At 45.6% G+C, this 14,980-nt stretch overlaps 1 protein-coding gene across 1 annotated transcript in view; it reads right to left on the reverse strand.

Annotated features, from left to right (window-relative positions):
* CACNA2D3 (calcium voltage-gated channel auxiliary subunit alpha2delta 3) overlaps positions 1-14,980 on the reverse strand; it is a 1,049,182-nt gene that overhangs the window by 630,320 nt on the left and 403,882 nt on the right. The window contains exon 5 of the mRNA XM_064274376.1: positions 10,614-10,776. Within this exon, the coding sequence (XP_064130446.1) occupies positions 10,614-10,776 (163 nt within the window). The remainder of the gene's footprint in view (positions 1-10,613; positions 10,777-14,980) is intronic.

Raw genomic sequence — 14,980 nt, forward strand, 5'->3', positions numbered from 1 at the left:
GAGTCCTAGGCCAAAGGAAAGAGAAGGGCATTATTTGACGGCCTATACCATTTAACTAACAGTGATACCAAGGTTCTCGGCAGCCGCGCGGCCCGAGCAGCAGGATCTGAACATAAAGAGGCTCTCCCCATCTCTGAGCACGATGAGCGAGGGGAAGGGTGTTGCAAGTGTCAAGGACTGGACCCCGTGCAAAGTGCACATCTGATTCCAACCCCTACGACTCTGCTCCACACTGTTTTCTGGTCACTGAACGTCTTGATGTACAGCTCCAGTGATAAAAGGGTTTCTGCGGTCCACAGGAAATCCCAGGTATACGGCGTGCCACTGGGGGCTTTTATCTTCACCATTCTTAGGACAATAATAACAATAGTGACTCTTAGTAAGCTTTTACCATGTATTAGTCACAATGGTAAATGTTTTACATATTTTTTTTCATTTAATCCATCCAAAACCCATAATGCCTATTTTACAGATGAGCAAGAATCATAATCTGAGACCTTTGTGGTAGCAAGGTTCAGCACTGAGGTGACACATATGTATCATTCTCATACACAGACCCCTCACACCTTATCAAGGCCCATGGCTACCCCATTATTCCTGCATAGTGTTGCTAAGGAGGCCTGGGCCCAACTTCACGACTATCTGCCATGTCTCTGTTGCTCTTCTTAAATCCTGGCGTCCCAGCCTGCATTTCCTCAAAGCGATCCCTTTTTCGTTCTTGGGGACCTATCGCATATCATGGCTGGTTGGGTCAGCTTAGCGACAGTAGTTCTTAACCTATTTTCCCCACTTGTATACACCTGACTGTCACCCAAGGCTGCAACACTCACCGCCACAGTTCCCAGAGCGCTGAATGGGCTCTACCCTTCTGCCTCCCAATCAAAAACAGGTCAGAAAGCAAGTGTCTAAGAGTGATGAAATTCTGGGCGAGAAAAGGGTTCAAAAAAAAAATTTTTTTTTTTTTTTTTTTTTTTAATGGAAAGGCTGGAGGCTCAAACCCATCCAGAGTTGCCTCAGAAAACAGGCCTGGTGATCTGCTTCCCAAAGGTCACAGCCCTGAAATGTCTATGGAGCAGTTCTACTCTGTACACATGGGGTCTACATGAGTCAGAACTGCCTTGACAGAACCTGGGTTTTTTGTTGTTGTTTCATTTTCGTTAAGAGTGATATCATAAGAATGACCTTGAATTGGCTCTAAGTCATTAAAAAAAAAAAAAAGAAGTAAATCACCCACACGTTCCGGTTCTCTTTTACAATCATGTGCCACACAGCATTTTCTGGGCAACATCTGACCACATATACGTCCATGGTCCCATAAGGTTATAATAGAGTTCAGAAATCCCAATAGGAGAACGGGACACAGCAGACATAACATCTTTAACATAATAATACAGTAATAACAATAATAATGTTTGATGCACAGCACAAAGTAGTGTCCATTTGTTATTACCAACCATTGTTACCTACTTTGAATTTTTAATATAATAAGCTTTATAGGAGTTGGTTCTTAGCTATGGGTTGTACCTAACTAAGTCAGATGTCATAACTCGAAGACTGCCTGTACATAAAACGGTGTTCGCACAATGTCCACATCACATACCATCTTAGTTCACAGAAAGCACTGTGGACATTAAATGACACATGACTGTATCACTTCAACATTGCACAAATGTCAAGGCACCAAGGTGAAAAAACCTGTTAGCAATTATCCCTGCTCTTACACTGTCCTTTACTGCCCTGGGCCCTCCTTTTAGAATTTCTGTAGCCTAGATTCATTCTCTACCCAATTGCAAGGTCCCATCTTGATTTTTGTTCTTCTGAGGGGGAAAAAAAAAAAAACAGGAGAATAAAAAATACAAACAAATTAGAAGACCCTTAAAGTACTATTACTTCATAAGCCATACACCTAAAATTGTCTTCAAAAACATAAAAAAAAAAACATACAAACAAAAAACATCAGAATTCAAATGCAAGTAGAGTTGACAGAAAAAAACAAAAGCGGCAACAACAACAGCAATCCATTTCTGACAACCTGTAGTAAAAGGATTCAGTTGAATTCAACAAACATCTGGGGAGTACCTTTTCCATTCAGGTCCTCTGCTAGGTTCTCTGTTGTTGTTTTGACTCATAGTGACCCCATGTGACAGCAGAACTGCCCCATAGGGTTTTCCAGGCTATAATTTTTATTGCCAGGTCTGTCTCCCATGGAGCCACTAGATGGGAACAAACAGTCAACCTTTCAGTTTGCAGCCAAGCACTTAACCGTTGCACCACCAGGGTTCCAGGTCCAGCTCTAAGTTCACGGGGAGAGAGCCCAGTGAAAAAGAAACTGCTACACAGTATGACAAATACTTTATCAGAGGGAGAGGCAAAGCACTACAGGCACAAAAGGAAGGGGCAAGGTACTGACTTAGAGAGGAGGGCTGCGGCCACAGGTAAGGTCAAGGCACACAGGAAAGGTCAGGCCTGGCCAGGGTGGTGGGGGAGGGACAGCATCCTGGTGGAGATCACAGCCTAAGCAAAGGCCATAGGGGGAATCTGGTTTCCTGGGATCTAGGAAGAGGAGGAGAGGGGTTGCTGGTTAAAAGGGGGCAGTAACTGAAATTAAGTTTGTGAGAGTCTTTGTACTGCATCCTATAAACAATGGTGCAGGGAAGGGGGAGTCTGTACATGGGGTGAGCATCCACTGCAGGTTTTTAGGCAGGACAGCTGCAGAAACACATCTAGGTTGGAGGGAGATACAAACTGGTTTGGCATTAGAGCCAATGTGTACCAAGTGCCTCCGTGTACAGGAGCTATGCCTCTAGTTCCCTTAATGCTCAGAATAACACTTTGAGATGGGTATGCTTTCTACACTTCACAGATCAGGACACTCAGGCTCAGAGAGCAAAATGCCTTCCCCAGTCCATCAAGCTAGTACTGACAGAGTCCAGGCATGTGGCTCTCCAAAGACTCCCTGATGGCTCTGGGAAGAGCCCCACAAGACACTGGGATGAAAATGATGGGGACTCTACGGGGCATGGCCAGGGCAAAAGGGGGCCAGCAGGATATGAGAGGCATTTCAGAGAGCCTGTTCCCTACCTTTACACAGGGGTTATAAACTCCTTTCCCACCTGCTTTTTGGGGGAATAATCAACTAACAGAACCTATGGAAGGTTTGCCTTGGAATTCTTTCCCAGCAGGCCGTGTAAAGATGGTGGTCCCCACTGCTGCCTACAACACATGGGGTTGTTGTAAATGAGATAATGTTGCTAAAGTGCTTGCAAGAGAGCCTGGCTCTGGGTAAGTAATCAATTCACTCACTCATTCATTTATTCATTCATTCTTTCAACAAGTACATCTTCTAGGTTAAAAATATGCTTAAGTATAGGGTTGCAGGGCCCCATGATATTCTCCTTCCATTAATACCACTTCCTAGAAGGAAGCAAAACACACACCTGAGCCTATGCACACAGACTACGTAGACCTATGTTTGCATGCATATACACACAGTCAGAAGCATGACAGAATTGCAAAAAGAACAGGAATTCAGACACTCAAGCTGTGAATTACAAGTCAGAGAGAGTTATTCTATTGCTTAAAAATAAAATTTCCAAGCTAGAAAAGAAAAAGTTTGAGTACTTTGGGGTGGCAGCTGTGGAATCCCTTCAGCAGCACTTCAGCGGCAGCCATGTGTCCTGCCAAACATATCAGTCCTACAGGGCCCACGGTGATAGAGGTTTCCTAAAAAACCACACTATAGCTTCAGAACGTTCACTAGGCCTTGGTAAGAACTGTGGGCACCAACGGACCATTGGTGGGGAGCTTCTTGAGGGTCTTTCTCTAGGACCAAAGCAGTGTATTCAGGCCTACTATCTCCGATCTTGACCCCAATGCCAATTTGCAGCCTTATCACCATCACATTCAGTGAGAGTCGGGCAACAGACAGGAAAGCAAGATTCCAGCCTTTTCCAAATGCTTCGCTTCAGAACTGTGAGAAGAAAACAAACCATTTAGAGTTTGACTTTGTTTATGATACCCTGGGGTCTGTCGGTCTCTCTCTCTCCCTCCCTCCCCCCCCCCCCACAGGGACACTCTCTCTCACTCTCTTTCTCCCTCTCACACACATGCATGCAGAGGGAAAAAAAAAAAACAGGAAAATTTAAGCAGCTTTTTAAAAGGTTCACGAGTCTTCTCGCACATCAAATGGCTCTTAGAAAACAGCATTTTAATGATTTCCATGTAAACGGATACGAAACATGTGGATTAAATTTCCCTTAAAATATACACATGTAATCAAGGGGAAAAGTACTTGGCAAAATGCATTTTGTGTTTTATCAAACTCAACATTTGAAAAATAGGTTGAAGCACCTGACAAATCCAGGCCCATGGGTCCTGCCTGTCCCACAGCAGCACACAGGCTCTGTCTGCTTCTGAGCCGGGGACCCAGTTTCACCTCATCAGACTGTTCCCCTTTCCCTGGGCTTTTGAGAGAAACCTGTTGGATTATAACAGGCAAATCCATTTCTCAGGTTCTGCAACTGTGAGTATGGGTCTCCTCTTCCCCATACTGTCTGAATTTTCAAGGGCTGAGCCCCTCAAGCACTGGACAGCCTGGTCTGGCATGACTGGGTACCCCACTGAGGAGGTCTAGAAGATGAAGGAGTGGTCTGGGCTGGGTGGTGTGCTGTAAGCCACCTCCAGCAGCCCACCTCTCCACCAGGGCCCTCATTACCCAGGAAAGAAGAGGAAGGGGAAATCAGAGTTATTTCTTGTGTCTTTTCTTCATCTTCATCTGTGAGAGAACCATGTGGAAAGCTTTCTCTTTTTTACGGCGTATTCATTTACTCATCTCCCAACAAGCATGTATTAAGCCCCTAATATGTGCTAGAGGGAGCCCTAATGGCACAGTGGTTAAAAACTTGGCTGCTAACCAAAAGGTCAGCAGTTTGAATCCACCGGTCGCTCCTTGGAAACCCTATGGGGGCAGTGCTACTCTGTCCCATAGGGTCGCTATGAGTCAGAATTGTCAACGCCAGGGGGTTTGGTTTGGTTTTATGTGCTTGAGTGTGTGCTAGGAAATCATCAGAAAGCAAACAGACAAGGGTTCCTGTCCTCACAGAACTGGTGTTCTCATGGGAGCTTGCTCTTTGGCACCCCAGGCCCAAGGGCTCTCCCCTTAGCCATCCAAGCATGAGCCATGCCCCATTCCTCTCCCCTCAGTTTTCTCCAAAATAGACTCTAGGCTCCTTCTTTTCCCTTTTCTCCAGTATAGGTGGGTCCTAGTATTCTACCACAGGTCTTTTCTGGGCAAAGCTGTCAACTTTGATCATATCCCCATACTTTGCTGATCTGATAGCTTGAGCATCTTCCGTCCATATGGCCAGCCCTCCCAGGCTCCATAGCTCCCTTCTGCCTTTCTTTAGAGGAGCAGCTACTCCTGATGCTGCTGCTGATGTCCCACCCACCCTGCCCCACTCCACAGCACCCTAGGACCACATGCTCCCTCTCTCCCTCTTCAAGCCCCAGCAACATGGGCTCTCCCATCTCAAAACCTACTCATAGTTTGGTCCTTCCAGACCCACTTCCCCACCCTGCCTGCCTAACTCCTACTGATCCTTTTGCTCTCAGGGAGGCCATTCTCAAAGCCTCGGGACCAGGCCAGGCCCCTGTGTCTTGACCCCATGGTGCCTGTACTCTGCCATTTGTAATTCTTATCATCCTGATCAATGTCTGTGTTCCCCCACTACTTAAGGAGATCCAAGGGGGCAGGACCCATGTCTCTTAGTCACAGACATATCTCCAGAGCTCAGCACAGTCAACATTTGATGAATGCATGAAAGAATAAATGCGTGGCCGATCGATTTGTTTTGAGAGGGTATTTTATGCTTGTGCCCCCTGCCATTTCTCCTTTTCTGTGCCAGGCAGAGAGTCAGATCCTTTGTATTTATTTCTTGCCTTGAGGATTTTTGGAGGGTTGACTACAGAAGCTACTTAAGTCAACAGCTCTCCCTAGGTCTTGTGGGACCCTCAACTCACTCAAGTCTTTGGGCTGGTTGTCATAAAGGGGAGAAAAGAAAGGGCCATGGAGGGCAGTGAGCAAAGACTCTGGAAATAGTTTTGAGCCTGGGAGTGTGCTGGGAAAATTAGGGTTTTAGAAGGGACTCCTGGACCTAGTGTGGCAGACTCCCAGGCCTGGGGTCTCAGCCTGGGCAAACATTCCCATACTCCAGAGTAGCCCAGGAACAACTGAGTCCCAGGCACCAGAGGATCCTGAGAGACCAGGTAGGTCCCTGTTCTGTCCTAGCTCACACCTAGCGAGGCAGCAGAGGATGCTGTACTCATCATCAGAAAATCAGCGTCCACCTTGGGGTGGGCCACCTACTTGTACCACCTGGAATAAGTCATGTGGCCTCCCTAAATTTTAATTTCTTTGTCTAATATGGAGAGGAAAACACTTGTCTGACCTTTCTCATGGGGCTGCAGAAGGAATATAATGAACCCAAAGTTGTAAAATTCCACAAAAGTTTAAACCAGTTAACATTTAAACTGCATTTCCCTTTGTCCCACCTGAAAGAGCTGAAAAGGAAGCTGATGTCTTTGCCTCTTATTATGCATTGACTTGTCTCCCCCAAGAAAATATGCTGACGTCCTAACCCCAGGTACCTGTGAAGCTGAACTTGTTTGGAAATAGGGTCTTTGAAGATATTATCAAGTAAGTCAACATGCGGTTATACTGGAGTAGGGTATACCCTCATCCCGTCTGGTCTGCTAGCCAAGTAGGCTCAGGAATCTACTTTTTTGCTCATCCCCCAATACCCAGAACCCCACGTGCTGCCTGGAATATGGCAGGTGTTCAATAAACGCGTGCTGAATGGAACCAATCTGAAATTGAATCCAAAGAATTGCTCAGAGTACTCAGTTTGTGGACTGGCTTGAATATCTATGATTCCTAATGTCATGGTGCTATTTTACATACGCACTCACACATACATGCAGGCACACACACATATAAAATATGTGAATACACGTGTGTAAGTATATACATGTATACATATATATGTGTATATATTTCACAGCACCTCAGCATAGAAAGTACTTAGAAAGGAGTTCAGCTTTGTCTGAACCCTCTGTCAGCTCAACAACAGCTCTCACAAAAGCGTCCTGTCCCATATTTTACTCATAGAGGAAATAGGGCCGCTCTCAGCTCCAGGGGTATCAGCAGCTAGTCTTCAAAGAAGTCTCTGAGAGAGTAAGACTTGGGCTGGGGATGCCAGAATCAGCCACTCAGTGAGCATCTGTTGAAGAGGTTTCATGGAGAAGATTGGCGCCCTGAAGAACCCTAAGACACATCTCTGAAGACTCTACAAATAAGGCTCTTCGAATTCTCATGGGAAGCAGAACATCTTCCCTGCATGTTACCAACTCTGAACCCGCAGTCTCTTTATACACCTAAGAGTAAAGTACCTCAAACACAGAGGAAAGTGCTCACCTGGATGGAAAGCCCGGTGGAAGGCCCACCAAGCAGGTGGAAAGCAGACTGTGGAAATTAGGTAGACTTGACCAGCCAGTTGCGTCTAACCCAAGGGCACAGCTCACAGCAGCCCCTAAGCAGGTACCGAATCACTCTCCCACACACTCACAGGGGTGCACGCTGCCAGGACAGCAGGACCTCATATTGCTTTCCTTTGTTGGGGGCAAGATTTCCAACCCAGGAACATCACAGCCAGTGACCAAGCTCTGAGCATGTGTTTTGGGTACATGTCATCGATAACTAGATCTGAGCTGGAGGGCCTTTGAAAGATGAAATGCATTTCTGCAGCTTGAAAAGAAAACAGACTGTTTGGGGATGGTTTGAATTAGGTAGAGCGGAGACAGACATTTTTCCTGACGTCCCTGCCCCACCCTCTCAGAAAGCTACCCACTGCCGGGCAGAGGAGATACAGCGTCTGCCTGACCCTGGGTCACGGCCCTGTAGCCTGTCTGGTGGACCACTGCTGGGAAGGGATAACAGTCAGATCCCACAAAAGCTGCTGAGAGTGATTTTAACTATCATTATTACCTCCTACAGCTCAAGCGATCTGACTGGCTATTAGGACTCTGCCTAGCGATCCTCCCAGCCACGATTCCGCAGCCTGGGTGATCAATGGCAGTAAGGGTCCTTTAATCGCTGCTGCCACGGGAAGGTACAATTATGCCCCAGGTGCAATGAAATCTCTACAATGGCGCTAATGGCTTGAGCAACCTTGAAGCAGCTACCAGGTTTTAAGAGATCATTCTGCATTGTTTTATGTTTGAAATTGCTCTGTAAAATCTTGTTAATTTTTCATCTTCGGTTAAGGTTGCATTTAATTCTGAGAAGACAGCTTTCTCTGGCCATATCACACAAAAGGGGGTTTCCTTCATCAGCTGGCAAGATTGTCCCAGAAAGTTAAACTCCCCCAAACAAAGCCGAAGCCCTGTAAGGCTTGTGTTCCATTTACTCACGTAAAGAACAGTTCCAGCTAAAGACTACCAAAACCCTTTGCCATCGAGTCGCTTTTGACTCACAGGGACCCTGCAGGACAGAGTAGAGCTCCCCCATAGGGTTGCCAAGGAGTGGCTGATGGATTCAAACTACCAACCTTTTGGTTAGCAACCCAGCTCTCAACCACTGTGCCATCAGGGTGCCAGGTAAAGATTAGGTTACAGGCTATGGCTCCAGGCCAGTGCCCCCTGGGGTGGTTTAGACTGATACATCCTCTAAGAAGGAGAAAGAAAGAAGACAAACTTGTGGCTGAGCCTAAAGGAGCAAGTAGTCAGGTGCCCTCTGTGGCATTCACACTGCCCCTTGGATTTCCACGGCTGTGGCCAGCAGCTGACACACGGCGTGCTAGTAATCTCATTACCTGTCTGTTCCCCAAATTCCTGTAAGCTCCTGGAGGGAAGGGCTGAATCTAGTTCACCTCGGGATCCCCAATAACCCTATGAATGATGAATGAATGAATGAATCTTAAAGGACAGTAACAGGTAAACCTACAGAAGAAGACTCTAGGCATCCAAAAAACAGGCATGAGAAAAATGTTCCTGAGACAATGAATTCAAAGCTCTTTAATCATTGGCCAGGTTCTTTGAACACTGACCAAGACAATTCCAAGGTACAATTTATGCACCTGTCAGTTCCCAATAATAACAACTGCAGCTAAAACGTGCTGAGCACTTTCCCTAGCTACTGCTGCGCAAACCACTGCACATATTTCATTTCCTTACAACAGCTTTCTGAGGGAGGTGGTACTCTTATCCCCTTTACAAAGGGAGAAATGGACACTCAGTGGGGCAACATTACTTGCTTTGGGTCACACAGCTAGCCAGGGGAAGAGCAGGATTCAAATCTGGACCCCCGCTCTCACCAGTGTGCTCTCGTAGATGATACTAACACTGCCCTGTGCAATGGAAGCTTGCCCTCATGCTTTTGAAACCTTGATGGCAGACACTGGGGTGAACTTACTTTGAAGAGGCCATAGATTTCTGATCTGCTTTTCAGGGAGGAAGGGTCTTTGTTTAGGCACCTTTCACGTATGACAAAGTCGAGCAAAATCCTACTTAGTAACAATGAGGGTGATGATGTTAGCGACAACTTAAATGCTTTGTAAACATCACCTCGTTTAGCCCATGAGGTGGACACTATTATTACCCACGTTAGAGATGGGGACACTAAGCTCTACAGAGATAAGCTGGTGCACCCAAAGCCTCACAGCAGTGAGAGGTGGAGCTCCAAGTCGAACCAAATCCTATCTGATGCCAGAACCCAGTCCTTGCCCACTATGATCCCAACTCGAATGGGCAGATGGAACGTTAGGGAAGAGAACTTTAGGGTCTATATGAAGAACAGATTCAAGGGACACAAACCTGGCAACAGAAAGCTCCGCTAAGATACTATGCAGATGTCTCTGTTGCTTTGCACTCAAAGAAGAGCCTGCCACTGACTCCATCACAACTCCCAGGCTCCGCAGCCCTTAAATACCATCACAGGGAGTGGAAGCAGCAGCAAGAGCGACTATATCAGGGGTCAGTAAGCCACAGCCTGCAGGTCAAATCCACCCATCTGCCTTTGCAGATAGAGTTTACTCGTTCCAGCCACATACACTTGTCTGTGTGTTGTCTGCGTCTGCTTTCACACTATGGCACAGAGCTAAGCAGTTGCAACAGAGACTTAGGACCCTTAAAATAGTTACCATCTGGCCCTTTACAGGAAATGTTTGCTGACCCCTGGTCGACATGTGAGGGAGCTTGATGCAAACACAAACTGGGGAGACAGCAAGCTCAGGATCTCCAGGCAGAGTGGGCACACACTTCACCTATCCATCTGATGTTTGAAACACCCAGCTTGTAACTGCTGTTTCTTTTAAACCAAAAAAAGAAAACCCAAGTCCATTGCCATCAAGTTGATTCCAACTCACAGCTACCCTATTGGACAGAGGAGAACTGCCCCACAGGGTTTCCAAAGAGCAACTGGTGGATTCAAACTGCTGACCTTTTGGTTAATGGCTGAGCTCTTAACCACTGTGCCACCAGAACATCCAAAACCAGCCAAGACCTGCAGGCAGCAGGCCCTATTCCCCACCCTCTAAAAGGAGCAGCAGATGAAGCCTTACCTTTGTTGTACATGTTCGTTGGCACTTGGACAACACTCAGACTGATGTTCACAGGCAAATTATTAAAATGGTCATTAGGAGCTAAGATGAATTCCTTCCCCAGCTCCAAAAAGTTCCCGTCTTTGTCCCTCTCGTTGATCAGCACAGCATTGAAGTATTCATACTGAAAGAGAAAGTCAAAAAACATTACACACGACTTTAAAAAAAAAAAAAACAGTTGCTGTCAATTCAACTCATCTCACAGCTAAACTGCTCCACAGGGTTTTCAATAGGCTGTGATCTTTTGGAAGTAAACCACCAGGCCTTTCTTCCAAGGCACGTCTGGGTACATTCAAACTGCCAACCTTTCACTTAGTAGCCATGCCCTCAATTGTGTGCACCCCCCCAGGGCTCCATACACAGCTTAAAAAAAACAAAAAACCAAACCCATTGCTGTCGAGTCCATTTTGACTCATAGTGACCCTTCAGGACAGAGTAGAACTACCCCATAGGGTTTCCAAGGAGCAGCTGGTAGATTCAAACTGCCAACATTTTGGTTAGCAGCCAAGCTCTTAACCACTGCGCCACATACAGCTTAGGGGCCATGAACCCAGACAAACCTGGGTAGGTGCCATGGGCCACCCCTATGCTTGTGACCCTCAATCTGGTCACATATTCTCTTTAAGTCTTATATATCGTCAATGGTTGCTTTTGTGCATGTGTGGTAACACTACATAAATGTTTCCCATTATCATCAAATATTCTTTGAGAACATGAATTTGACTGTATAGTACCTCCTTGTATAAATATAGAGAAACCACCCTAAAAAAACAATTTAATTATTTAAATTTTGAAGACAGGCACTGCCTTAACACAGCATACATATAAGTTGAGGGAGACAAAAAAATCAACAAAAAGTAGCAAGTAAATACATCATCTGTCAGATTGTTGTACTTGCTGTGGAAAAATAATACAGCAGGGTAGAATGGCAGCAGCTGCAGGGTGCTCAGGAAAGGTCTCACTGCTGTGTAGACACTCACACAGAGATGGAATGAAGGAAGCAAGCTGTGTGCCAGTCTGGGGCAGCATCCCACGCAGAGGGACAGCAAGAGCAGAGGTCCTCAGATGGGAGTGTGCTGGCAGGGTTTATAAATGGCTATATTACCGACAACGACATCATCACCATCACCACCACCACCATAACCATCACCATCACCACTACTACCACCACCACTGCTACCGCCACCATCACCACCACCACCACCATCACCGTCACCGTCACCACCACTACCACCACCACTGCTACCGCCACCATCACCACCACCACCACCATCACCACCAGCATAACCACCATCATCATAACCACCATTATTACCACTCCCACCACCAGCACCACCACCGCCACCATCACCATCACCACCACCACCACAACCATCACCATCACCACCAATACCACCACCACCACCATCACCACCAGCATAACCACCATCATCATAACCACCACCATTATCACCACTCCCACCACCAGCACCACCACCGCCACCGTCACCACCACCACATATATGAAGCTACCAGTTACCATCAAGTCGATTTTGACCATGGTGACCCCACGTGTCAGAGTAGAACTGTGCTCCATAGGGTTTTCAGTGGCTGATTTTTCAGAAGTAGATCACTAGGCCTTTCTTCTGAGGTGTCTCTGGGTGAAGCGGAACCTCCAACCTTTTGATTAGCAGCCGAGAGTGTTAACCATTTGCACCACCCAGAGACACCATCTAACATAAATAGAACGTTTTCTTTGTGACAGAAATGATGCTAAGTGCTTTCACATGCTAACTCACGTGATTCTCCTAACAACTCTATGAAGTAGGTTTTACAATTATTCTCATCTCACAACTGAGGAAACAGGGTCAGAGAAGTTAGGTACCCTGTGAAAGGTAGTATGGCTGATGCGCAGAGCTGGAATTCAAACACAGGTGATTGATCTCCAAAACCTGTGTTCTTCTCCGCTCTACTGTATTGCAAGAAAGTAGGTGTGATCAGAAGTATTATGACAGCTATTTCACAGAATTGAAAGGATTAAATGAAATAAAATCAATTCATCAATAAACTGTATGTTAATGAGATCTCAAAAAGATATTACTTCTTCCCAGTTCATTTTAGGACCCATCCCATCCAGCGTGGCTTGATGGTTAGAACCGCAAGTGAGCTAAAAATGAAATGGGTTTATATATCCCATGATCTGCTCTTCAAGTCTACACGAACTTCTGATATCTCAAATCCAATGTGGCCAAAACAGAGCTCATAATTTCTCCCTTCCTTGCTTTCCCTATTTTTCCAAATGGCATCACTCTCTACTCAATGGCTGAAACAGTGTAGGCATCTTCCTCAATTTCTTTCTTTCCTTTATTCCTCATAGCAAACTTTTCACCACGTCTTGAGGACATTACCTCCAAAGAGATCTCACATCTCTCCTCCACTCTCACCTGCCTGGACCGAGCTGCCGGCATCTCTCACCTAGACTACTGCAGTAACAACTCATTCTTGCCCTCCCACAACGCATTTTCCAGGTTGCCATCGGAGTAATCACTCACATTTCCAACATTCACTTACTTAAAATCTTGCAGAGGTTTCCCGTTACATGTAGAGAAATATCCAATACGGGTTACAAAGTGCAAAGATGTGACACTCTGGCGACTTGCCCACTTCACCTCTCAATGCCCCTACCTTGTCTAGTACACTCCAGCAAAGCTGGTCTTTCCATTCTTCACATACCAAGTTCATTCCAGCCTTAGGACTTCTGTGGTTCACTCACCCCTGAGTGTCTTTCATGCTTGGCCCTCACATGCCTGGCTCCTTTTGTAACATCAAATCACACAATTTAATTGTCAGCGTTGCACTTACAATGAGATGATATTTTAATGGTAATTTGTCTAGTATACCATGTCTATTTACTGCCTATTTCCCGACGGAGTCCCTGGGTGGTATAAACAATTAATGAGCTCTGCTGCTAACTGAGCAGGTTGGTGGTTTGAGTCTACCCAAAGGTGCCTCAAAAAAAGACCTAGTGATCTATTTCCATAAAATCAGCCGTTGAAAACCCTAAGGAGCACAGCTCTACTCTGACACATATGGGGTTGCCATAATTCAGACTTGACTCAGGGCAGCTGGTTTTATCTCCTTTTGCTTGAATACAAATCCCAAGAGAGGGAACACTGTTTTGTTCAGTGTTCTAGCATATAAGAGCACAGGACACATAAAAGGTCCTCAGTACCTATTCATTGAATGCATGCATGAATGAATAAATACAACTGATGCAAACACAGTGGCACACGTAACTTGTTGATACCATACTTAGAAAAATATTTCTAACATCTTTTTTTTTTTAATCTCTCACCTTTTCCCTTTTTCCCTCCTAAAGTAAGTGGATATACTTAGTCCATACACTCCTTATAACAAAACTCATATAAGTTCTCTGAGAAAGATAAAGGACTTCTGTTCCCGCCTGTGATGAGGAAATACATATTAGACTATCTTTCACTCTATATACAACTATAAAAATGGACAAAATAATAATCCAACTATTTTTAGTCATTGGACAACAGAAAGTGCAGGGCTCTAATCTCAGAAAGATGGGAAACATATTAAGAGAGCTCCACATTCACCCTGGCTTTCTGCCTGGACACGCTTCCCAAATCACAGCACAGGGAATAAAGACCAAGCTCTTTCTCCACTAGCTAGAAGAAACAAAGATCAAACTTCATTGCCGATGAGAAGGCTTGGATTTATGGGGCAAGATGCTGAACTAAAGGAACTCCATCGAAAGGAAACCCAGAAATCTGCATAGAGGTCCCTTGGGTCTTTGGCCTACCGCCAAGCAGGAAATGCACAGGGTGAGGCTCCATGAGAACTGGCAGAGTAGAGGTACCGGGGCTGTGAGATAATGGAAATTCCACAGGTCACACAATACTGGGGACAGTGGAGATCCAAACAGCCAGTGCAGAAACTTCATCATACAGCCTGACATTCAATGGAGAGACCCTGGAAAGGTCGGGCCTTAGGAACAGAACCCCTCTAGCCCTAGGATGAGGACTACTCTAGATTCACTTTAATAACACTAAAACCAAGCCATGGCAGGCTCAAGCCAATTCCCAGTAAATGAACTCCATGCCAGAATAAAACTCAACACTGTTTAAAGGGAAAAAAAAGGAAAGGAAGGTAACATTATTTAGACTCTCAGTGGTTGATGAGGAATGTTTAAAGGCAATTGGCAATCTTTCATATTTATTATTTAGGCATACACAGTAAATTACAACAGCAGCCCTAGTATGTAAGCCCAGAACTTCAGATCTAAGTCAGTCTAACAGCCAAATTATCTAAAGTTTTAATGC

This window comes from Loxodonta africana, chromosome 22, assembly GCF_030014295.1.
Source record: "Loxodonta africana isolate mLoxAfr1 chromosome 22, mLoxAfr1.hap2, whole genome shotgun sequence".
Lineage (NCBI taxonomy): Eukaryota > Metazoa > Chordata > Mammalia > Proboscidea > Elephantidae > Loxodonta > Loxodonta africana.